The 26,192-nt window shown below is 41.4% G+C and overlaps 1 protein-coding gene across 1 annotated transcript in view; it reads left to right on the forward strand.

Annotated features, from left to right (window-relative positions):
- The window catches only part of LOC128612729 (AT-rich interactive domain-containing protein 1B-like), a 226,431-nt gene that overhangs the window by 46,034 nt on the left and 154,205 nt on the right, over nt 1–26,192 (forward strand). The window contains exons 3-4 of the mRNA XM_053633101.1: nt 6,801–6,938; nt 21,580–21,687. Coding sequence (XP_053489076.1) covers nt 6,801–6,938; nt 21,580–21,687 — 246 coding nt within the window. The remainder of the gene's footprint in view (nt 1–6,800; nt 6,939–21,579; nt 21,688–26,192) is intronic.

Below are 26,192 nucleotides of genomic sequence, written 5' to 3' on the forward strand. Positions count from 1 at the left end.
CTGTTTATCGTCACGTCGGCTTGCATCTCATTCAGACCTCCTGCTTTTGTGTGTGTGATGCTGATTTGAAAAGTACAACATAAACAGTGGCCTTGGAAAAGATCTAGAATGAGGAAACTCTGAAGGTGACAATGGGTTCTCTACTCATAACCTCGTGTATCATGTAAGCAGTCGTGGTGTGGGTGGATTCACCGCTAGAGCAGGAACACAAGATGTTATGTTGTAGAAGATGGCAATAAATGTCTGACACTAAGCCACACTGTTAACATGCACTCAAAACCACACCCGTTTCAGTAGTGCACGCTTTGCTCTTACTTCCAGGTATTCCGGTTTCCTCCCCCCAGTCCAAAGACACGCATTGTAGGCTGACTGGCATTTCCAGATTGTACGTAGTGTGTCAATGTATGTGCGATTGTGCCCTGCAATTGGTTGCAGGGTGTCCCCTGCCTTGTGCCTCGAGTTTCCTTGGATAGGCTCCAGGCTCCCCTACGACCCTGTATAGGATAAGCGGTATGGGAAATGGATAGATGGATGGATGGATGGATGGATGGATGGCTCCATGATCTTCGCAGGAAGATCACTATACACTATGACTATGTTTACATGCACAACAATTATCTAATTAATAACCTTATTCTGAATAAGACAATATTCTGAATAAGACATTTACATGAGTTGCGTTTAGAATATTCCTTTCATGTTCCTGTTTTACATGTTATAGGACATAGATCGAGTAACGGCACACGTCATTACGTCACCGCGCCACACCGTCCGTCATTCCCTCCAGAATTTCACGTATCAGCATACGGTTATGGGACCGTATACAGTTTTCGTTGATTTTATTTTTAATTTTATGAAAGCTTCAAGTGCAGTTAATTATTTGTCACGCTATACGTGCAAATAGACGACTGCTTGAAGCCGTGGGCTGCGTCCCAAACCGCGTACTATATATTATATAGAAATACATGTATTTCGCCTACTACATACATGTATTTCTCCTACTATATAGTAGGTAAGTACGCGGTTTCGGACGCAGCCGTGCTCTTTTGTTTGCAGTAAAACAGTTGAGCACTGCTGTGTGTGTACGTATCCTGTCGAAAAATGCGGTGAAAACAGACTAAAACAGGAATACTCCACACGTCTTAATTCGATTGTGTTTACTTCGAGTATGACTTTAATCGGATTAACGTAATAAAAAATGGCTGTTTATGTAAACGTACTATATGTCAGTCTGTGTAAGTTGTGTAAGTATCAATATTACACACTCTGGCCCACCACATATGTATTTGTTTGCAATGTCTCTCCTATGAGACGCTCAGCACACAAGCATACGAATGCTAATATGCTGCTCTATAGTCCTGTCATGCCCGTTTAGGCTGTTTAATGTTTAACATCTCTCTGGTTGGCTGGACCCATATGTCATTTGGAGATGGAGTGTGTGCTCTGGAGCCAGTCCGACATGCAGCGGGCCATGATGCTTGATACGAAAATTATTAAAAAAAGGCTGTCTCTGCTCATTGGGTTCATTCGATTTAAAAGCACAGCAACTCCACCTTTTCCACACACGACCAGACTAAAGAACACCAAAACAGACATGTCATGTTGTTGCCTTGCAGCTGGGATGCATGACAGGCTGTTTATATTCCTTGATGCTATAGGAACACATTTGTCAGGTCTGCACCTGCATCCATGATGATGTTGATGAGTTGAGTTGGAAGCATGCCCATCATCTCCTTGTCCGTGTTTTGTACCGTGGACAGGAAACACACCTGGATGGTGAAGTGAGGGTCCATTTGGAACTGACCCTCCTGCTGGGTCAATCATTGCCATTACACAACAGAAATGTGAGTGCTTGTAGCTGTAGGGCATCTTATGCTGTTGTCACATCTAATTTGTTTGTTAAGGTCTAGACCAGCGGTTGATTTTCGTAACTATCTTTTGTTTATTTACTTATTTATTTGGGTCACTAGTCGTCAATTTTTAAGTCCACCAAAGTGTACATGAAAAACTGTGTTCTTTGGCTCGGATGGACACTTAATGCTTCACCTCAGTACCACGTGCAGATAAATTTTTAGGAGGAGGATGTTCGAATAATATAACTGTAAGCTACCAGTTAAGTTGGCAAAAATCATTCATAAGTTAAGGTTAGTAAGTTTCTCAGAAGTGTCTTTGCACACTAGGATTATATAATATTTTGGTAACACTTTACTTTAAGTTTTCTTTAACTGGCAATTTTTAGTTAACATGAAAAAACTATGAACCATTGATATACCATAAATAACATTAACAAAATATCACTTCATTGTTAATAACGTATTTATTGACATTATAAATAAGCCGAATAATCAAACACATCAGCAAGATTCAAAATAGCCAATAGGAATCACCGATGTGTCAGAATAGCCAATAGGAACCAATAATGTTTCAGAATAGCCAATAGGAATCACCGATGTGTCAGAATAGCCAATAGGGACCAATAATGTTTAGGAAAGCCAATAAGGATCGCTGACGTTTCAGAATAACCAATAGGGATCACTGATGTTTACAAAAAGACAATAGGAATCACCAGTGTTTCAGAATAGCCAATAGGGATAAAAGATATTTCAGAATAGGCAACAGGACTCACTGATGTTTCAGAACAGCCAATAGGGACCAATAATGTTTAGGAATAACCAATAGGAATCACTGATGTCTCAGAATAACCAATACGGATCATTGATGTCTCAGAATAACCAATAGGAATCACTGATGTCTCAGAATAACCAATAGGGATCACCGATGAGTCTGAATAACCAATAGGGATCACCGATGTCTCAGAATAACCAATAAGGATCACTGATGTTTAGGAAAAGCCAGTAGGGGTAACTGATGTTTTTAGATGCAGCTTGTTCATATTTCATCATATTTTGTGCCAACAGTACTCCAGTACAATATGATATGGAGTAATATAAAATCCATGTATTACTGTAACGCTTAATTATCTGTTTTCATTATTAAGCATTAAACTTCAAAAATGCCTCTCTCAAGGTATCCAAGATTCAGTTTTTTTCCCCCTGGCATATTGATCCTTGTGTGTTTATGCTGAGAATCAGTGCTGCAGCTGAAAGCAGACAGACCAACAAGTGTCTCATTAGGCGGAGGAGATGCTGTGGAATCAGATGACTTGGCATTGGGGTTAATAGCCTCGCTCAGCTCATGCCAGCAGCACGGCTTCATTCATTACAGCATGCAGCCAAGCAGCATTGCTCATCATGGCTAACAATAGCCCTCCTTCATTAAAGAAATCTCAGCATCATTACATTAAAACATGAGCGATGATTGCACGCCCAATACGTCAGTCATATATTCGCCTGAACGTGGTTAAGAATGTTTAAGTGAAATTAGCCTAGAGGGAAAGAGAGTCATGTGACATTGTTATAATAGCTCTTTTTAATCAGCTCTCAGTATTGGATCAAACCATTATTGTTGAGCATAAGCAGAAACATATGGAGGCCATGACTGATGAGGAAAGTGCGCTGTACTAATAATACTTGCAAATGCTTGGAGTAAAATCTGGCAACGTAGTGGCTATCAGTGGTTTCACAGCAATTTCATTCTTAAAATAATTCTCAATGCCCTGGTGGTTTGGCCGTTGTGTAAGAGACGAGCCGTTCAGCCATCTACAGTAACAGGCTCCATTGAGCAGCGCTTTGCAATTGCTCCAGCCGCACTCCTCTGCCATGTCAAATGAGTCACAGCATACGTTTTGGCTCGCACGGAGGAGCATTGAACTAGAATGAAAAAGAAGCCTGGCCACATGGCTAGAGCACATTTTCCCTGCCAGAGTAAAGAGTGCGTTCGGCCCATGCCGAGCTGCAGCAGCTGCTCATCAAGAGCTGTTGCGTAAGCAGGAAGAGGTTGGGAGGTGGGGGGTTATGTGAAGTGTAATGGTCCCAGCTGCGTGTGATGGTGAGCAGGCCGCAAGGGCAATCATACGTTCCCAAGACAACATGAGCTTTCTGGATCCGCTGGACCACTTCTGTGCCGTAACACATCGTTCGGCAGTGTTTCTCACCGTGTGGCTGATTGAAGCTGAATAAGGCAGATCAAGAAAATCACTGCGCATGGCTTCACTTTGATATCAAATGGGTTGGAGATTTCTTCTTTTGTATTTTCTGATCAAAAGGACTATCATTTCTTTCACGTGCATATATTTTAAAACCCACTTTACCTATAATACTAAAAGGCTCAAATTGAATTTCTGTACAGGAATCAGCCTTGTTTTTCTCCATCCACTAGAAAACACATTGCCCAAAATAACTGTTCTTGGATTATGGAAATATTAGCTTATGCTTCCCAAACTACACTCAATTTGTTAGATGTAATCTACCATAGTGCCTTAGGTTTTATTACAAATAAATAAACTCACCATTGGGTTATATATGAAGGAATTAAAAAGAGCTAGCTATTATTATCTACTATAAGGGAATTGCACTATTGTATTTATTTGTAAGGCACTTTTAGGTACCCGCTTATCTCTCATCTGCTCCTGGTTAATCCGCATCTTCGTTTAATCAGTGTGTGGCTACAAACTTAGATAATAAAGACAGTTTGTAATCAATACCGTCATTTTTCTAATGATAATCATATAATCATGTGTTTCGCTAAAAAGTTATCACAGTGATTTTTCTTCTTTTTTACATAGCGTGCAGCTGGAAGTGAGCGGTATGAAACATGGCAAAACCCGCAGTGTTGAAAGAACACCTACAGCGCTTCTACACAAATAAATACTGCAGGGGTTAATTTAACACTGTAGGTGTTCATTCACCACTGGGGTTTTTGCTGTGTTGTTTTATGCTTAATAATGGAATTTTGTAGAAAAGGAAGGCAGGTAAAACGCTACATGTTTTTATTATTATTATTATTTTTTTTTTTAAGTATTCCTGTAATTATAGGCCTGCTATTTTAGAAATTTACTTTGCATTACTCTACAGGGTGTCCCAAAAGTCTCCATACTATACATAGGGGAAACTAACACTTTTTAGATATATGTCTTTCATACTTAGTTTATATATATATATATATATATATATATATATATATATATATATATAAAGTATATGTATGTATGTATGTATGTATATGTATATGTGTATATAGAAAGATAGATATAGATAGCCTTTAACCAGATAACCAGATAGCCTTTAAGAATGCCTTTAACAGAGGAAGAACGTATTGAAATTATTTTCATGTTTGGATCAGGAAGCTGTCACAAGGTTGCGATGGACTTCAACAGTCACCTTATTGACAAATAAAAAAAATACTGGAAGTGTTACAGACCAAACGAAGGCACGACCGATGTTTGCTGGTGTACATACCTGTAGTCCCCTGTATATAGAGACTTTTGGGACACCCTGTATAATACTGGACAGTGTGCAGAATATAGGTTACTTTCTTATTAACAAATCAGCTTAATTACTTCTTTCTTATACTACACGTATACAGTATCACTCCTGCAACCATTACACACAAGAGTGAAACGGCGCACACGTGTTCTTTTTTGTTCCACATTTAACAATGCTTTGATAAATGGCTGCATGGAAGAGCTCACAACTGCAGGCATTCTGCACTCACAGAGTCTAATGACAGGACTGAGCTTGTGTGACGCAATGCAGCTTATTAAAATCATACAACGTCGTTGAGATTGCATATTTAATCCCGGCTGTTACAAACAACCTGTGTGATTTAATACACACGAGGGCACTGAACCCTGTGCAGCACAAACAACAAACAGTTGGGTTTGTTGGGTTAGAGTCATGCACATCGGGGTGTGGAATATTCATTTCTGCTTTCTTACATTGGTTTAGTAAATATAGTGTGGAGATATCTGTACTGACCTTCAGATTATTATATATGAGAAATATTATATATATATATTTAATATATTGATTCACAAGTAAATGATTTGATAGTTGACAATACCACTGAATCTGCTGCGATGTGATACAGTGTAATATGATATGATACGATATGGTGAGATTTGATCAAGTTTGTTCAAAATCTGGGGTACTGAGTTAAGGGTCGATAGTAATTGAGTCATAATCAATTATAATTGATAACAATTATAACTGATTTATTTAAACTGTCACCTTTTAAATCCATCCAAATTCTCTGATTGTTACACTCCTATTATTATTATTATTATTATTATTATTAGGGTTGGTAAAAATACCCTGAGACCCAATCTATATCTCAGGAGATGCCGTGTGGGGTCATGACCCCAAGATTGAGAACCTACTGTGTGTGTGTTAAGGATTTTTAAATTTAAATACCAAATTCCGTTAAACTGTAATGTTTTGACTTTGTACTGTAGGTATTATGGAGGCATATTGTAGAATAGCTCTTATTGATGTGGGCAAAAATAGAATATAATAATGACATATTCCTGTACAACCTCTGAGATTAGTCTGAAGGAGGTGTAAATAAACTGTGATTTGTTTGAGTGAAAGAATAAGGTGATAATGAGATATTATTAAACTCCATTTAGAAACATTTTAGACTAGTATTATAGTGAGGCTGATGCAGAAAAGTGTTCCAATATTTATGGAAATGTAACCTACTCATCTGTTCTGCAAAACTACAAGCATCCCTAATTCTCTAGAACCTGTAGTAAATTATATTAATACTGAACTAACAGAAATCTTAAACATTGTAAAAAATCTCTTCAAGCACTGATATTATCGTTCATCCCTAGTGTGTACCTTTATTGAAAAGTAAGTGTATGACGATCTCTGATGATGATGTGTTTTTTTTCTGTGTAGGTACCTGCTCATTTTGGCCAGCAGGGCATGGGAGGGTACTGTCCTCAGGGCCAGCCTGGGTACTACAGCCAGTCTCAGCAATCCCAGCAGCCTCAGCAGCAGGCACCCTACAGCCAGCCTCATACTACCACTCAGCAGGTAAAGCATTGCTCCGTCCTCCCATTATTTCCCTGCGGCTCCTGCCGAGTCGCCTGCCCGTGGGCTGATACTACTGATTAGTCGTCCTGATTATGAGCGAGTTCTATTTCTGCCGTTTCCTGCTCTGCAATCGTTCACGAGTTTCTACCATGTAGGCAGAACTGGCCTCCTCAGGGTTCTGGACTCTCACCGGCATGGCTTGAGGGGTTGTGGTTTTATTTTCTAGACATGCAAAAAAAAAAATAAAAATCAGTCATATGAATAGCCCATTAATAGCAGATCTGTTGTTTTAAACCAGTGGAAACGCTCATATTTGTGCTTTAATTTCAGTTAATTTACCCAAATTAGCTATGAAAAAAACAATTACTTTTCTTTTAATCTACGTCTCACTGACGGGTTATGTGCGAACAAAGAAATGTAGTTCATTTGGGAAAACAGGCATGCCGATAAAAAGGGAGCGACGTGAAGAAGTGCCGTTGTGCTGCAAGCCTGGGAGAAGGCCATGTGGTTCTCATCGTTCATGGCTCGAGAGGAATCTGCCTGATTTAACTGAGCTCCAGCTGCAGACGGAGGGGAATTTGGCCGGTGGAGGCAGAAATGCAGTCTCCGGGGCGTCACAGGAAAGCGAGTGGGAGGTACAGGGACTTTGGGAAAGCTCAAGGCAAAGTTTGGTAACATTCAGGAGGGTCTGGAGACATCATGCAACTTCCCCATCATGTGTAATCTTCAGCAGAAATCGGTCTGATGAAATCTGCAAGCATTTTTATATTGATGCTAGGTTTGTTTCCAAGCCACTCCTTATTTCACAACGCAGCCGACTCTTTCCCAACGCCGGACTCCAGGCTAGTGCTCCCTTGCCTTCCTACTCAAAGGGCGATTGCATTAATCAAGTCCAGCTCTTTATCTCTGCGTTTTTTCTCTCTCTCTTTCTCTCTCTCTCTGCTCTTGCTGCCCATACTTGAAGGCTGATGTAGGTCAGGTCGGCTCCAGGCTATTTGTATTCTGGAATAGTAAATTATCCACAGGAGTCCTGAGAGCAGAGAGGCAAACTTGACCTTTGGATAACACCTTGGACTGATCCTCTTTATTCAAATTGGGTGTGAGCCATTGTGAGTGTTAACAATTGCGTTTGTCCTTTTTCTAAGCTGAAAGAGGTGAATTATCATGCTTTAAAGCAGCTTTATCCCTCCCCGATACAACAAAACATTACACTGTCCCTTTATGTGGGGGTCGGTTCTATAGTACGTTTATTACTCTGTCTTTTCGGGGTGAGCTTGGGATGAAAAGTCTTTTTTTATATATATATCATTTTGGAAGTCTGCCTCCCAATTTTTAGACCTCCTCTACCACCATTAACCTCAGATATGGGACATTGTTCGTCTGATTGCTCTGTCTAGCTGCTCCTCTGCTTTTGTGTTTGCCAGCAAATTGAAGGCTCAATTGGAGAGGGGACAGTTTTACTCCACAATCACATCAAGTTTAATGATGGAGGCGTTATATTTGACAATCTCCCACCATCACCCTCCTTTTGATCACGCACTGCCTGAAAAGCCAGACCTCATTTTGAAACGTGGATATATCGACAAGTGTTGGAGGATTATGGACCTATATGAGTAGTTTTATGATCCTGCCAAGGTCCAGCTATAAATCAGAAGATCAGGTGGACTGCTTCACTCTCTAAATCCGCATCCTATATGTCTTAATGCCTGGTCTGCAGTGTCTGATCATGTTCTTGTCGCCCAGGAGTAGTAATATAGAGGTACTTTGTGGCAAATGGTTTTAGACAACTGTTGTAAGTTGGGAGCAGATTGTAAATTTTATGGTAGATGCTCTTTATAAAATACATCTGCAGTCAAAAATGGGATTTAAATGGTTGACTGGTATTGAATGAGTTATTCTGTATATACAGATCTGCACTCACTGGCCACTTTATTAGAAACGCCGTACTAATACTGAGTAAGATCCACTGTTTGCTCTCAGAACAACCTCAATTCTTTGTGGCATGGATTCCCCAAGGTGTTGGAAACATTCCAATGAGATGACCGCATCACGTAACTTGCTGCAGATTTGTCTGCTGCACATTCATGCACTGAATACCTCTTTCTGCTACACCCCAATGGTGCTCTACTGGATTCATATCTGGTGACTGGGGAGGTCACTTAACGGAACCAGTTTGAGACAACTTGTGCTTTGTGACATAGTGCATTATCATGCTGGAATTGGAATGAAAATTGGTCTGGTCTGGTCTGCACTTATATAGTGCTTTTTTAACCTTAGCGGTTCCAAAGCCAGCAGGGCATGGGAGGGTACTGTCCTCAGGGCCAAGACAGTTCCATAGTTTGTCTATGTGAACCATACATAAATGGTCTGCACTTATATAGTGCTTTTTTCCAAAGCGCTTTACACTGTGTCTCATTCACCCATTCACACACACACTCACACACCAATGGTAGGAGAGCCACCATGCAGGGCGCTAACTTGTCATCGGGAGCAACTTGGGGTTCAGCGTCTTGCCCAGGGACACTTCGGCATGTGGAGTCACGTGGACCGGGAATCGAACCGCCAACCCTACGATTAGTGGACAACCCGCTCTACCACCTGAACCACAGCCGCCAAATTGTGGCGCATATGGTCAACAGTAATACACATACAGGCTTTGGCTTTCAAATGATATTTCAAACAATATTAAGGGGAGGCGTGTGCTAAAAAAAACATTCCCCACACCATTACACTACTTCCATCAGCCTGAAGTGTTGACACAATTCAGGTTTGGCCCATGGATGCTGTTAACGCTGTTTTCTCCAAATTATGATCGTTCCATATAGAGCCCTAAAGCAGCAATGATCCGGCATCATTTACAGTAGGCATTCCTTGGATGTAGTTCCTTTATTTGGACAAATGTGCACATGGTTTCATCAGTCTTACCACCAAATGAAAATTCAAGTGTAGCTCTGATGATACTTGACAAAGTTCAGGAACTATAATTGTATAGGTTGCTCTGAAGGGCTTCTTTCGTGCCACACTTGTCATGGAGGTTGTGATTTTGAAACTTCAGCGTCTTCTTCACATCTCTTACTGGGTGGATGAATTGGGTGTGTGGGGTGGTAGTAGGCTGGCTCCCTGCTCATTGGCTCAATCTCTGACAAGTTTTCATTTGCCCCAGACCTTTTAATATGTCCTTTTTTTCATGGCCCTGAATGCATAATGGTATAATAAAAGTATGTTTTGCATGGGTTATAGCACTGGATTCATCACTCGAGAAATTTATAAGAGCTTGGGCTCCTAAGAGCTAAGAAACATCCTTATTGATCTCCTGGATTGGTTCAGCAGATGCGCTAAACTTTTCTCCTCTTTTCTCCCAAAGTCGACCTCTTAAGAGAGCTTGATATGGAATGTGACTTTTTCCTTTCTATTGCGCTGGGCCAGATTAGACATTAGGTTAGCCCTGCCTTGGCCAGGGGACTAGGAGCTTTTCTCCAAAGAGCCGCTGGGCTGTGTGAAGGCGCTCTGCTTTTAGCCTGACCTTTCTTTCTTTATCTTCACGGGAAGCTGCGTGTGTGAATTGAAAGCCAGGTACAGGTTTATTTCTGAGGCCACTCTTATCTCTACTGTGAAGCTCCACACACAGCCAAACTCTTCCATTTTGAGGTATTGATTTCTGCTATGCTCTCTCTCTGTGCTGACTTTTTCTCTGTATCATGTGCTTGCGGTGAAATGTCAGTAATTTTATTCCAGTGGGGAAAGAAATTCATAATTCATCATAATTAGTCGTATAATCCACTCAGTTATGTAATCAAGCTTTATTTGAATTATTATATTTTCAGTGTATTGATTATTAATGAACTTGTATTGACATTGATGTAACGTTATGGCTCTGTTTAATTGTATCATTTTCTGCAGTGTCCATATGAGCTACCGTCTTAATACTGTTCCTCTGCAAAAACCCAGAGTCTTTGGCTTTTTTTTTCTTCTCTGATTGACGTATCGATGGCCTCTGCAGCCCTTGCTGTACTATTTTTGGCCGTGCCGAGCAGACACAGAAAGAAAACGAGCGATAGCCAGAGGCAGGAAGCAACCGAGAGGTGGAACAGGGCAGCTTTGTTCCTGAGTTCATGTGTCCAGCTCGGCATGGCGCTCGGGAATCACAGAGCTTCCACGAGTGTCGTCTCTGACATGTTCGGCGCGTTTGAATTCACAAAGTGACTTTGTGTTTGTACGCGTCTGCTATCTGAGCGCTGCCATGTCTTGTCACAGGCTTCCTCACACATCATGCATCAGCCACCTCTTTGAGAGTGTCCTTACTTTTTCCTTCACTCGCAGCCTCAGCTGTCAGCGCTCAAACGTACACGAGTTCTCGGCAATGAGAAGTGTTGCGTCAGCTTAAAAAAAAAAAAATAATCATCAACAGTCCACAAAAACGAAGTGACAGCCTTTTTTTTTTCTGATGACAGGTAGGCTTCCCTGAGAAGCGTCCTCTTATTGTAGTCGTGGCAATCACATGAACAGACGAGCGCTCGAGACGCATTTCATTAAGCTATTGGGATGCAAGGAACATCATTACCTGTTTTGTTCAGCTTCTGATTGTATGACAGGGTCTTGATCAGTGTCATATATTGAGCAAGTCCTACAAAAAAAAAAAAAAAAAAATGCTTGTCTTGTTTTAGACATGAATCTTCAAACCATACACCATAAACCACGCTTTTGGCTTCAGGCATGAAGTCCTTTCAGATATAAGCTTGTTGTGTTCTAGTACTTCAAGTAAATGCGCAACCCCGAGTCAAAATGCATTACTCACACTCCAGCTGTCAAGAACTCACGCACGGGGTGATGATACAAAAGCTCGAGGTTTTAATGGATAGCAAACACTGAGCAGTAAAACAGGGAAACATGGAATGTGGAGAATTATACACAAAACGAGACTGAAATGGACGAGTAAATTGTCAGAAAGCCAGGAGAAATCCATTGTCCAGTGTAATCTAACAAACGCTGGATCCGACTCTCCACCAACTAAAGAGTGAGTGGTGGAATAATTCATTTGACACGGTGCATCACCATACTGTCAGCGTTAAACCAATCAGACTGTTCTTTTTACTGAAGGTTGTGCAGGTGCAGGAAATCTGCCGGGTTTTTTATGTTTCTCTTATTTATTTATTTATTTATTTATTTTTACTTTTCCTTCGTAACGTTGTATTTATTATTGATTGCTCTGTTAAAATCCACACAGTTTTTACATAAACATTTATGTTTACGTTTAATTCTGCTTTGCTTTTCTCATGCATTCGTTCATTCGTCTTCTGCGTCCTGATCAGGCTTGCGATGAGTCCCAAGCCAGTACCCGAAAACACTGGGCACGATGCGGTAGAACTCAGACCAGATAGGAGACCAGTCCAGTGCACACACAGATTCACACACTCGTTCACTCCTTCACACCTTGGAGCATTTTAGCATAGGCAATCTGCCGACATGCATGTTTTTGGACAGTAGGAGGAAACATTATGTTACCACTTTTGACTAATGGTACAAACTCTGAACAGATCATATATCAGTTTTAAACTTGGAACAGAGAATAACTGCTTACGTCTCTTTCCAGTCACCTTTAAATGGTAAATGGTCTGTATTTATATAGCGCTTTTATCCAAAGTGCTTTACACTGTGTCTCATTCACCCATTCACACATACACTCACACACCAACAGTAGCAGAGCTGCCATGCAAGGCGCTAACTTGCCATCGGGAGCAACTTGGGGTTCAGTGTCTTGCCCAAGGACACTTCGGTATGTGGAGTCATGTGGGCCGGGAATCGAACCGCCAGCCCTACGATTAGTGGACGACCCGCTCTACTACCTGAGCCATAGCCGCATCCTTTATGTTGTGTTTTCACCGTCGATGTTTTTAAACAAGCAATTGCTCATTACTTCACTAACTATCCCAGAGAGAGTAAATCTATGAAAATCTGTAACAACCCTTTCCTTTCTAAATAAAGGAACTAACTAAACTGCCTACGTAAACAAGCCCTGTCCGAGAGGTTTAACAACAGAACCAGAAGTTAATAACATTACATGTCAAGGCCTAGTCTGTTACAGTATAAGCTAGCTTAAATCAGTTTAACTGTTAAATGCTAGTCTTAATTGTCATTAAAGTAGTGTGTCAGCTGATGTTTCACTTATTAAACCTGTTTGATAATACCATTCCTGATTTTGTATCTACATTGCGCATGCATATTTTAGTGGAAGGGAATGAGGAAGAGGGCAGTTAGTGCTCTCCTCCAAGTGCGTTCAACTGCTGCTGTGTGTTACACGAGCAGCGGTTTAAAAAGACTTCATGAGACTTGGAGAAAACGTGTGTTAGGATTCAACCTTCACATATGATCGCTGTGGAGTAATTCGCAATATCTAAAGAACTAGCTGTGCAGGATGTAAGCCAATCAAATTACAGTACAGTACTGTCTCCGGAGATCTTTTAGGCTCCTGCTTTGATTCTTTAGTCTTTAGTATGGTTTAATATTATGGAGATGCCTTTGCTGAGACTCCAGCCTGATCCTGATGACATGTTGCTGCTGATGTCAGATACCTAAGATATTTTAAGACAGCCTTGAATGCTTCTAAGTTCAATTTTTTTTTGTTGATTTCCTTATTCTGGAGACATGTACATGTACGCCTGCTGCTTGATGTAATGTTGGTGCCAGATCCTGACATACTTCTACTGCTGTGGCTCCTTTCAACCTCCAAACCTCCCTGATTCATCCTGATCCTTTTTCTGCTTCTGCAGCCCAAATATCCTGTGTAAATCAAACACCAGACTGCACTATGAAACATGGGTTCACACCAGATTAAATCAGGAGGCCATTTTGTTTAATGTCCTTGCTTTATAGGTATGCGTAAAGATAGACTGTGAACATACATTACATTTCGAGTGTAGTGACATACTATTTTGAGTCAGCCTCTGTCTGCTTACCCCTTACAGTTGCGCATTGTGACGTCTTTCCTCCTGTATTCAAACCACGCAAGGTTAATTAAAACGGTGTGGCAATGGCAGCGGCGCCCGGCCGTATCATCCTCCCCGAGCCAGCGTTTTTAATCAAAACCCCAGGATAGCAGACAGGGGGAGGCAGCACGAGGACGCTGCTACCTCGGCACCGGGGAGGAAAGGCAATACCATCCAAAGTTCAATGTCATTAATTGGTCAGCATTTGAATATTAGCTAAGAGCAGGCTTAATTAACAGGATAATAAAAGCATCCTGAGCTGGGAGGGGGGAGTGAGAAGGAAGTGGAGAGGGGCAGGGGAAGGCGAGACGGAGGGAGCAGGAGGAGGCAGCAGGAAATAGAGGGCATGCGGTGCCGAGAGCTTGGCGCCAGGCGATAAGAGCGATCCATCCGTGTGAAAGGTCCAGGCACTGTAATTTGCGTGAGCTGCTTTTAATTGTCATAACCTTTTAAATGGCATAGTTTATCAGAGTCCTCTAAATGTCCTGCCGGATTGCCATGCGACACAGCGCATGGTAACGAGCTCTCTGCTTCCATTGGCTGGAGGGAGAAAAAAAAAATCTTCAAGCAAGATGATTGATAGAAGGATTTTTGTTCTTCTCTTTCTGTTTTTCTTCATTTCCTTCTGCAAACTGCCACCTGCTAATTGCAGTGTGGATTTGCTCTGCTTCTAGAGGCATGTTTATTTGTTTTGCGATGCATTTCATATGCAAATTCTGATTGTTTGTCCAGTCTTAATCAAGCAGGGAGCTGAAAGCGGGTTGCGCTTCAAGCTGCTCTCCTCTGGGGCCTCATTTAGGAAATGTTAGCTGAATAGGGGCTAAATTTCATTTTGTTAGCTTGATGTTGCGTCTACGCACCCCAGACTTAGGATTTTCAAACATTGTTCGGTGCCCATTTTCTAGTCTTGCGTGACGTGAAGCGCTTCCTGTTGGAAAGTGTGTGGGTAATTAGTCATAACGTCCTGTCCTCTGCGCACAGTCGTGACTCGGGACTCCTCAGGACTCCTCTTCTCTCAGAGACGAGCAAGGAGTCCCGTGATCGGGACGAAAAGAAACGCACAAGCATTACAACGGAAAGAGCTGCAATTGTTTCTTTATCAGGCGTGCGCACAGGGGACCGTGACGTGATGATGTGATTTTATTCTCGACGTGCTCCGGGCATGAGTCAAGAGGTGTGTGTTATCTCCAGGGGGAAGTGGGTCACTATTGTACCTGCTCCGTGTAAAAGGTCAGGGGGATTGCTTGGTTAAGAATCCAATCTGTGAGACATTGTATTGGAACACGGCAGTACAGATGTAGCCATTAAGGTGACCCAGAGGAGTGCACACATCTACACTAGTGAGAGGAGGACTATTGACTGGTACGCTGTATTTTCTACAAGACGTACATGTATTAATGAGTGTATGTACTGCAATCATTGAGATATTGTGTCTGGTTATGCGGTTACACGGTGGCGTAGTGGTTAGCACGTTTGCCTCGCGCCACTAGGGTTGGCGGGTTGAATCCTGCCTTCGTCCTTTGTGGGTGGAACTTGCATTTTCTCCCTGCGCTTCGGGGGTTTCCTCCAGGTACTCCGGTTTCCTCCCCCAGTCCAGAGACATGCGCTGTAGGCCGATTAACATTTCCAAATCGTCCACAGTGTGTGAATGGGTGTCTGCGATGGGTTGGCACCCCGTCTAGGGTATCCCCCGTCTCGTACCCCGAGTTCCCTGGGAAAGGCTCCAAGCTCCGCCCACAACCCTGTGTAGGATAAGCGGTATAGAAAACGGATGGATGGTTTATACTGATTCTACACAAAGATTACATTACACATTTAAATTCATTTATTATGCTTTACTGTCATTTGAAATGTACAGATAGTTTAACCTACTTGTTTAACTTGTCCTAGTTATAATTCTTGATGAGGTTATCTTAATACGTTGTAGCGTCAAAGAACAAAAAAGTCAACTTATTCATTCATTCACGTGGAAGAGCTTTCTTAATATAATACACTGATTTTATCCAATTAGCTAACCCTACTTTACATACTCGTTAATGAAACAACTAAATAACTCAAATCTATGAAAATTGAGCTATCGAGTGCTTTCTGTTAAACTATTCCAGGTTTTAGATGCGATGTAAGAAAAACTATCTTTGAGATCCTCAAGAGCCTGATTAGCAAAGTGCTCAGCATGGGCTATACTGCTCCAGGAACTCAGTAAGATACACAGCTGCTGAAGCATTCCGAGGTTTAAATGCCATAAGCAGGACTTTGTAGGCAGTGTGGAACGTAATAGACAGCTTATGTAAATTGAAGCAGAAATCTCTTAATCTGACAAATGCTGCATATGCGTATGCCAATTTGACAGCTCTGGATCAATACAACAAATGCGAATCTGGCAGGAGGGGATGTTACTTCAGTACACAGTTTGTTTATCAAGTCATTTAAAATCTTTCTCTCACAGCAGAGCCAGGTTATATCGACGTGTCATTTCATATTTTGAAGACCTCAATCCCCAACACTGCTGACTTAATAAGTCACGGCGATTTCTTATTTTTTTTTTACTCCCCCCTTTCGTTTCGTATCCTCTCGACACCCAGTAATATTGGGCAACCCTCTGATTGCTTTAATTATAAAAGCCCAATTTGAAGTGGCATTGTTGTCTGGTTTAATGACACCCAGGGAGCGTGAGGATGAATATGAATGGGCTAAATCTCTCTCTCCTGCTTATCAGGCGTCTCACTCGCACTCCGACGCCGATGCTCCGTTCTCTTCAGACGCATATTTGTATTTTTAAACTCTCCACTTTTCCTGCATCCTTTGCTCCCTTAAATGCGCGACGCACTAAAAATATGCCATTCAATAGGAGCGCCGCCGCTCTGAATGCGAGATGAGAGCGGTCGACGTGTCGTCTCAGCACGCCGGCTTTGGCGCCGCGGCACTCCGTCGCGTTCCCATCGCTCCTTTGCCTTTCATGTGTGAAATACGCATGTTTGTGTCTCGTCGCGTGTCAGTCTCACTCTTCCTCAGTTTCAGCCTGAGCTGTTTTCGTACTATCTCTCTCTCTCTCTTGCACACACACACACACACACACACACAGAAGGAGCATCTCAGGAAAAAAATAAAAAAACAGAGGGCACCGCAGTCCCTTGCTTGCTGACAGGCGAAGAGCTGAGCTGCCCAGTGGAAATCAGAAATGGCTGTCCTGCAGCGCTTCAGGGCAGTAAGGGGCACGGGGCTTTTTAAAGACATGCAATTAAGCTTAATTTTTAATGAATATTAATGGAATTAGTGGCAGATTTGGCTGGGATCTGCAACGGAAGGTACCGGAATGACTAATTCATTTGGTAGTCATGAGGCGCCTGTCAAGGGGACATGAGAGAGCGAGATACAGGAGTATAGTGTGTGTGACGGAGAGAGAGAGAGAGAGAAAGAGGGAGAGAGATGGATGAATACAGGGAGGAAAGGCCCTCATGAACGATCCATACACTGTACACTTACAGCTGAGGGAAAATGATAAAAGAGGAATCACTTCCTCCGCTCATTTCACCCCTAATACCTTCATTAAAGCACTTTCCGTCTGTGAATGCTGGAAAATCGGCCCATTGACGGGACCTTACATAAGCTAATATCACACTGCTCCCCGTCATTGTGCTCATATAATGTGATTAAATTCTCTTTACCTTTAACATTCCCACCACCCACTTGTGCCATTTCTCTCCCAGTCCCGTTCCGAGTCCTCTACAATAAGCAGCAGCGGGACACATTTGCAGGTGCGCACATGCATTATGTGTCATTTCGTCCCCCTAGAGCATTACTTCACAAATTATCGGGTGTATGATCATTTAATAAAAGCTATCATTCGTGGAAATCATAAAAGAGGTAAGGTTATACATGAAAATCTTTGACACGCTGTGCCAGAGGCCAGGAGTAGTGTTGTACTGTTGTTGAGGATAAAAGTAACCTTTACAAACCGGGCCTCGAGGCATCTTGACTTCTTTATTCAAATATTTACATGCGGGCCGTTTACAAAGCCTCGACATCACACCGTGTATTCTCCGAGACGTTGCCTCGAGGGCAAGAATGAGTTAGATGTGTACTGATTCAACTGTAACTTTACACACCACCTGACTACATTTTCTGTCTCAGTAATGTGAAGCTAGCAAACTCAGTAGAAGCCTTGAAAACACATCCTGCCACTGGTTTAGGAATTACACCATACATCATCGGCATTTATCTGGAAACGAATGCTTATACAGTGCTGTGAAAAAGTATTTCCCCTGTCCTTATTTTTTTTTTTTATTTTATTGAAGCAAAAAAAAAAAGTTATCCAACACTTGTCAGCCATGTGAAAAACTAATTGCCCCTGTAAACTTAAAATCTGGTTGTGTCACCTTTAGCAGCAATAACTGCAACCAAACGCTTATGATAACTGGAGATCAGACTTTCACTTACTTCTAGGACTAGGATTTACTCCTACGCTTTAAATCATTGTCTTGCTGCATAATCCAGTTGCGCTTGAGTTTCAACTTACGAACTGAAGACCAGACATTCTCCTTTAGGATTTTCTGGTAGAGAGCAGAATTCATGTTTCCCTCAATTGTTGCAAGTTGCCCAGGCCCTGAAGCAGCACAGCATCCCCACACCATCACACCTCCACCACCATGCTTGACCGTAGGTATGATGTTCTTTTTGTGGAATTCTGTGTTTGTGTTACACCAGATGTAACGGGACCCCTGTCTTCCAAACAGTTACACTTTCGACTCATCAATGTACAGAACATTCTCCCAAAAGGTTTAAGGATCTTCAAGGTGTGTTTTGGTAAAATTCAGACGAGCCTTAATGTTGTTCTGGGTTAGCAGTGGTTTTCACCTCGCCTCTCTTCCATGGATGCCATTTTTTCCCAGTGTCTTTCTGATAGTGGAGACATGAACAGTGAGCTTTACTGATGCAAGAGAGGCCTGTAGGTTCTTTGATGTTGTCCTTGGTTCTTTTGTGACCTCCTGGATGAGTCGTTGCTGTGCTCTTGGAGGAATTTTGGAAGGTCTGGTCACTTCTGGGAAGGTTCACTACTGTGTAAAGTTTTTCCATTTGGAGATAACGGCTCTCACTGTGGTTCTTTTGAGTCCCAGAGCCTTTGAAATAGCTTTGTAAGCCTTCCCAGACTGATGCATTTCAATCACCTTCTCCCTCATCATTTCTGGAATTTCTTTAAATATTTTGTTACTGGGTAAGACCTTTTAACCAACTTCATACTGTTGGAAAAGTTCTATTTAAGTGTTGATTTGATCCAGCTGAATGCAGAATTGATTATGAATGCAGTTTCGTAGATTTGGGGAATTAGTAACTACAGGGGAAAATACATTTTCACACAGGACAAGTTAGTATTGATAGTTATTTATTGAAGCAAAAAAACTTATCATTTAAAAAATGATGTTTTGTGATGTTTTCTGTGAAGAGGCAAAAAGTATAACATTGAAACCCCATAGGAAAATCTTCAGGACAGGGAACTTTGTTCTTTGCAGTTTCTTGATAACAACCTGCATGTCTTATTAACTTCAAAAGCATATGAAGAAAGGCTGGTGAGAGAAAGAAAGTTTACATATACTGTAGCCGCTCTAGTGTAAGTGATAACACAAAATAATTCGTTTTGTTTTGCCATTTCACAACCATAAATGGAACTATTGAAAAGTACATATCATTCTTTAATAATGGAAATGTTTATTTTTTGGCAAATTGCTGTGGTGTAAGAAAAGTCAAACACTTAAGGGCATGCTTTTATAGGAAAATAATCAACTTTGGGGTGGCAACAGTGACGCCGCTTTGTTTCGGGCTGTATCACACCATTGTGTCATTGATTATTTTCCCATGATGGCGCACACAAGCATTTGATATTACAATTACAATCGTTTGAATTCATTTTCATGCAGTGTTTTCTGAATAATTCATAAATGTGAGCATGTAGGTCAAATTGAAATATACACCGATCAGCCATAACGTTAAAATCACTTACAGGTAAAAGGGAATAACGTTGATTACCTCATTACAATAAGACCCGTCAAGGGGCGGGACATATCAGGCCGCGCGAACAATCCGAACAATCAGTTCTTGAAGTTGATGTGTTGGAAGCAGGAAAAATCTCCAAGCATACGGATCTGAGCGACTTTGGAAGAAAAAGTTCGATCTTAAAGTCCAAAAGAAAGTCCAGGACTTTAAAGGATCTGCTGCTAACATCTTGATGCCAGATACCACAGCACACCTTCAGAGGTCTTGTAGAGTCCATGCTGGGTCAGAACTGTTTTGGTTTCACAAAGGGGGATCTATACAATATTAGGCGGGTGGATTTAATGTTATGGCTGGTCGGTGTATACAGAGTATATAGAAAATGTGTGAGTGTGTAGTTGTGTTTGTGTGTGTGTAGGTACACTTGTACACCTGTGCCCTCTGTATGTGTTTGAAAGACATGTTTTTTTTTCCTTCACAAACCTGCCGTTTATGACCTTGTCTGCTTTTCATCTTGACAGACTGTTTACTTTAGGAAGTGCTGTGTATTTTATTTTTTTTTAAAGGCGCTGTAGAAATGAATGACTTCCTAATAGGTACTAGAATACTCTCTGGGCGATGTGCCAGTCTCTGCCTCTCATGTCCAACGGGTTATGAGTAAGACGTAGTGTTCCCAGCTCTCTAGTCCTGACCTTCAATCATTCAGGTTTAACGCTGCAAATGTGACATGCACAAATCATTTCCTTTCTGTTTAATATTAAGAAGAATGCTTCCTGTTGATCTGGTAGAAGTGTTTGTCAAATAATATCAACATTTATTTAACATCTGTTCCACCGCAATTTTTTGCAGGTTTTTTTTTTTTTTCTCTTCTCGGGCACAGATGTTTATTTATTCGCTACAAGCCGAGAACTGGCAGTGCATTGAATTTAGCTTGATATGCTCAATGTGCTTTGTTTTTTTTTTTTTTTTTGCTTTTTTTTGCCGTACAAATTGGAACAACATTTGATTTTCTTCTGCTTTATTCCTGCTGTGTTTGCACTTTTGATCACAGAAGGATCATTAATATTTGTATGAAACAAAAGTCATGTTGAACTCAAACGCTGAGGGTCATTCTGAACGGAATCGCGGGTTTTTCCTTGAGGAGAGGAAGCACGCTGCAAAAATTGAAATCTTAGCAACTTTAGCAAGTGTTTCCTATTAGAGGATTACAATACACCAAATATATGATTATTAAACCTATTTCAAGCATGAAATAGTCTTGTTCAATAGCCTTGGCAGATCATTTTTCTAATTTGAAGCATTTATTTTTAGAGAGAAGGCAAATTATGAGTCAATAGAAAGCTTGAAATGTATATACGCATCTAAAACATACTGAATAATCCATCCATCCATCCATCTTCTATACCACTTATCCTTTCTTCAGGGTCACGGGGAAACCTGGAGCCTATCCCAGGGAGCATCGGACACAAGGCGGGGTACCTGGACAGGGTGCCAATCATACTGAATAATATTATATTTAATTTATACTAATCTCATAATAGGAAATATTACATCAGTTCACTCATATTCATGATATGAATATGAGAATAGTCATCGGTGCGAGTTCAATTTTACACATACGAATCACATACTCTCTCTCTTTTTCTCTCTTTCCGTCTCTCTCTTTCCCTCAGGAGACTCAGGAGAGCTATGGAAACAGAAACCAGCCTGTTGGGAATGCTGGGAAACCCAACCATGATGAGATGGGATTGATCCAGCAGGACCGTCCCTCCAGCCTGCCGGTGAGTGACAAGTCTGTTGGCCAATCAGAACACAGAATACAGCATCATATCAGTAGTGTGAAATGAACGTTTCCGGACGCTTCTTTGTTTATTCCGGAAAGGCGGGGGATTTGAATCTCTTTTGCTTTTTCAGGAGAAAATATGGATCAAAAAGGAAATTTAGCTCCGCTAGTTATCACTGGTTTTCCCACTCCAAGATGAAACTTGCGCACATCCTGTTGATTTAGTATTAGATACATGATTAAAAACAAAAGTAGTGATTTAAAAAAAAGTCATGTATTTTTATACAATACAATTTTTTATACAAAACGGAAAAGGATTCTAGAGTGTCTTTGGTGAGAATTATTTTCTCTTGCTAGGAGAATGGCGCTTCTTCTGTTGTCCAGTTTACATTATCATGTTATTTCCCTCTTGAGGTATTAAAGAAAATTGTGCCAGCGTATGAATAAACAAATAAACAGAGAAGAAACAGAACAATCATTCTCCCCATCTACATGATGCCCTTTGCTACATTTTTCACTGGGATGTCACTTTATGATTGGCCCCCGGAGTCGCTAGTCAGGGCGGGACTTGTGCTCAGGTGGGCAATTAACAGATTCAATCTGTCCTCGCCGCTTTTCTTTTCCCCTCGTTTCACAGGGCAGACCCAGATTTCACTGACCATTTCATACTAATGCCCGCATTAAACGCACACAGATTTGTTTTGACTGCTCTGCCTACACCAGTAGGAAAGGGCACATTAAATTAGGTTTTGCTACACTAAACATCATTGTAACGAAGGCGCCTTCTCCTGTAGCCACCCACTCGTCTTCTCTGCTCTCACTCACTAAGAGAAAAATCATTACAGGAGCTTGACTGGAGGAGTAATTGAGTAGATTTGGTGAGGCTGGGCAGAACAGGAAAAGGTGTACTTGGGGAATATTGGGAGCGTGGATTCAGCCTTCTCGTGTAATTATGTTTAATTAGACTGAGATTTCATGGCCAGTTCTTTAAGTGAAAGAAGGAAGTCCAGGACACTAGGTCTCGCTCTCTGTTTCTTTTTTTTTTTTTTTAATGGAAATCAGTGAGGTTTTTTTTTTTTTTGTTACCTCATGTTTTCATCATTTCCGTTCTCACTGAATCCATCCATGTGCTCTTTTTACTTCCCATCTCTTTCTCTCTCTCTCTGTCTTTTTCTCTCTCTCTCTCTCTCGGTCTGCCTCTCGTTCAGTCTCACGAAAGGGCTTTGTTGTAAATGAGAGATTGCATTTGATGTGTCAGTCGTCCTCCAAAGTGAGAAAGCCCTGAGTACTTTGGAGATTTATTTGAATTTAGCTACTTTAATCCCACAACTGCCCCAGGGCTCTTTGCTTATGGGATTATTTCCAACTCTTCAAGCGCATGGGTTAGATCATAATCTGCTCAGATTTCTCTCCAGGCTTTCCGGGACTTGCATCGCGTTAGTGACTCGAACCTTTAGGAATCAGTCAAAGCTGCTTTCAGGATGAGGAACAGTTGAGGAACGTCCTAATCTTCAATCAGAGATGTTAATAAATGCTCGTGATGTCTGGCGAGATTTGCACAACATTATAGTTTGCACTTTGCATCTTGGTTGAGCTGTCAGTTTATTGCAGGACACAAGGAGGGATAATAATAATAATAATAATAATAATAGTGATCACTGTTGTTATTATTATTATTATTATTATTATTATTATTATTATCCATCCATCCATTCATTTTCCATATCACTTATCCTACACAAGGCTGCTGGAATCCTGCAGTCTATCCCAGGGCACAAGGCAGGGGGACTCCCTGGACGGAGTGCCAACCACACACATACTCAAACACCCATTCACACACTACGGACAATTTAAAAAATGCCACAGTGCGTGTCTTTCGACTGGGGGGACTTCTTCTTCTTCTTCTTCTTCTTCTTCTTCTTCTTCTTCTTATTATTATTATCATTATCTCTCTCATGTTTCCTCTCTCTCTCTCTCTCTCTCTCTCTCTCTCTCTCTCTGTCCCTCCCTCCCTCTCTATCTCTCTGTCCCTCTCTCTCTCTCTCTCTCTCTCTCTCTGTCTCTCTCTGTCCCTCTCTCTCGCTCTCTCTCTCTCTCTCTCTCTCTATCTCTCTGTCCCTCTCTCTCTCTCTCTCTGTCTCTCTCTTTCCCTCTCACTCTCTCTCTCTCTCTCTCTCTCTCTGTCTTTTTCTCTCTATATATATATCTGTCTCTCTCTCTCTCTCTCTCTCTCTCTGTCCCTCTGTCTCTCTCTCTTTCTGTCTCTCTCTCTCCCTCTGCCTCTCTCTGTCTCCCTCTGTCTGTCACTCTCTCTATGTCCCTCTGTCTGGCTGTCTCTCTCTCTCTCTCTCTCTCTCTCTCTCTGTCTCTCAGGTCTTCTCTCACCACTGAGCCACACACGGTATACACGTTAGGCTAATATTCTCCTTATGGACTGCTCTGTTACCTAACGCAGTAACTTGTGTAGGTTCTGCCATCCGCATTCTTTATTCTTTAAACTGTATTTGTGGCTACAGTTGTAATTCTGGTTCTACAAGTCCTGTGCTAACATGCTCAGCCCTCCTCTCACACACACGCTTACACATTTCTTACATTACCTTTCAGCTCAGAACACCAACACGTTCAGCTCTTGTGCTCCATTTTTTTTCATCCACTTAATGTGTTTTTCACATGTTCCCGGTGTACAAACACAGAAAGATAACAGAGAATGTGTCAGACTGTTTTACCGACAATCCTCAGCTGGTACGATACCAAAGCCGAACACGCCACCACACGTCTGTCCGTGGTGAACAGCTCATAGATTTCTACATGGAGCCTCCAAGTGTTGAATTAACACCCACAGCGTGAGCGTCTCCTCTCGGGTTGCACTATTACATAATGATGTGGTCAGTGAGGGCCCTCACCTCCGTGCCCTTCATCTAGCCATTGTACAGAAACACTTCTGATTTTATCCAGTGAAGAGAACAGCACATAAATACTGGTATGGCCATTTTCTCCTCACAGTCTCATTTCCTAAACTTGGTGAACTATTTTTGAAACCATAATGTACTACAATGGGATAATTTTCTAGCCTGTAACTGCAGAACAAAGTGTTTGTACAGTAATGATGTTCATTATACCAAAACGAGGAGCTAGAATATACACAAATATACTGTTTATTTACAGTCACAGTTTCTATTACAGTTGGCCCAACTTCTACTGTTTAATATGGGCAATTTTTTTTCTTCTTTTTTGCCCCACCCCCATTTTTTTTATTTTTATTTTGGATGCCTACAAATTCCCACCCACTAGCCAACTCTACCCTAACATACGTCAGCTACCGACTGTGCTTCCTCTGACATGTTTATGCTTAGCATAACACACTCAGAGGAAAGAGCTATCCACCGTCTTCTACATACAAGAGCTCACAGAAGCCCATGATTGGCTAGTTCACTGTGATTGACAGAAGAGAGAGTCTGACATCCCTGGCACCAATGGTGAAAGCTGTACTGTTGTCCTGCACATTAGTTTTCTTTGTTTTAAAAAAAAAAAAAAAAAAAAAAAGGCATGCTGTCTGCCTGTTCTTGTGGAAGACCTTATGAAGTGTTCTTTTTTGCATGGAAGGTCACATACACTATGTGTGTGAATTATAGGGCGTCCGTCCATCCATTTTCCTATCCCGGAGATCCGGGGCAGAAGGCAGACAGGGCACAATCGCACACATTCACACAGTACAAGCAATTTTCAAATGACAGTCAGCCTACTGAGCATGTCTTTGGACTAAGGGAGGAAACCGGAGTACCCAGAGGAATCCCCCAAAGCACGGGAAGAACATGCAAACTGCTGTGCTTTGTAACAATCAGAGGTGAAGCTGTAATATGAAGTTTTCCAGCATTAAAAAAGAGAAGCTTGTGAAGGAACGACTGTTTACGGTGCTCTAGTATACATGGTAACATGAACGAGCTTGATTCACGGATGTTCCACAACACTATATAAAGGGATGTTGGGCAGTGGTAGCTCAGCGGTTAAGACATTAGACTGCTGATCCTTTTCGAGTTCACATCGCAACACTGCCAACGTGCCATTGCTGGGCCCTTGAGCAAGACCCTTAACCCTTAACTCAACTCAACTTCTCAAAAATCATAATATAAAGAGATGCATGTCAGTTGCTCTGGATAAAGGCATCTGCCAAATTGTAGAAATATAAATGTAATGGATAGGAAGTGCAAAAATAGTTTGTGTTGGCAAATTTTCTGTGGTATAAGAGGAATAATACAATTCATGGTATACTGTTATAGGAAAATAATCATGTTCCACGTGGTAACAGCATCACATCACCCTGTCGTTGATTATGACAGCATTTCCTATAACAGCATGCCCTGTTGTGTATTCCTTTTTTTTTTTATCTTAAAGCTGTAAGAGGTCAAATCAATTGAAAAAGCAGTCAGATGATAAATGTTTTTTTTTTTTCATTTGCTCTAAATGACCATGACTTTAACTCTGTTTTGAGGAAAACAGAATCAG

The sequence above is a fragment of the Ictalurus furcatus genome, chromosome 9 (genome assembly GCF_023375685.1).
Source record: "Ictalurus furcatus strain D&B chromosome 9, Billie_1.0, whole genome shotgun sequence".
Lineage (NCBI taxonomy): Eukaryota > Metazoa > Chordata > Actinopteri > Siluriformes > Ictaluridae > Ictalurus > Ictalurus furcatus.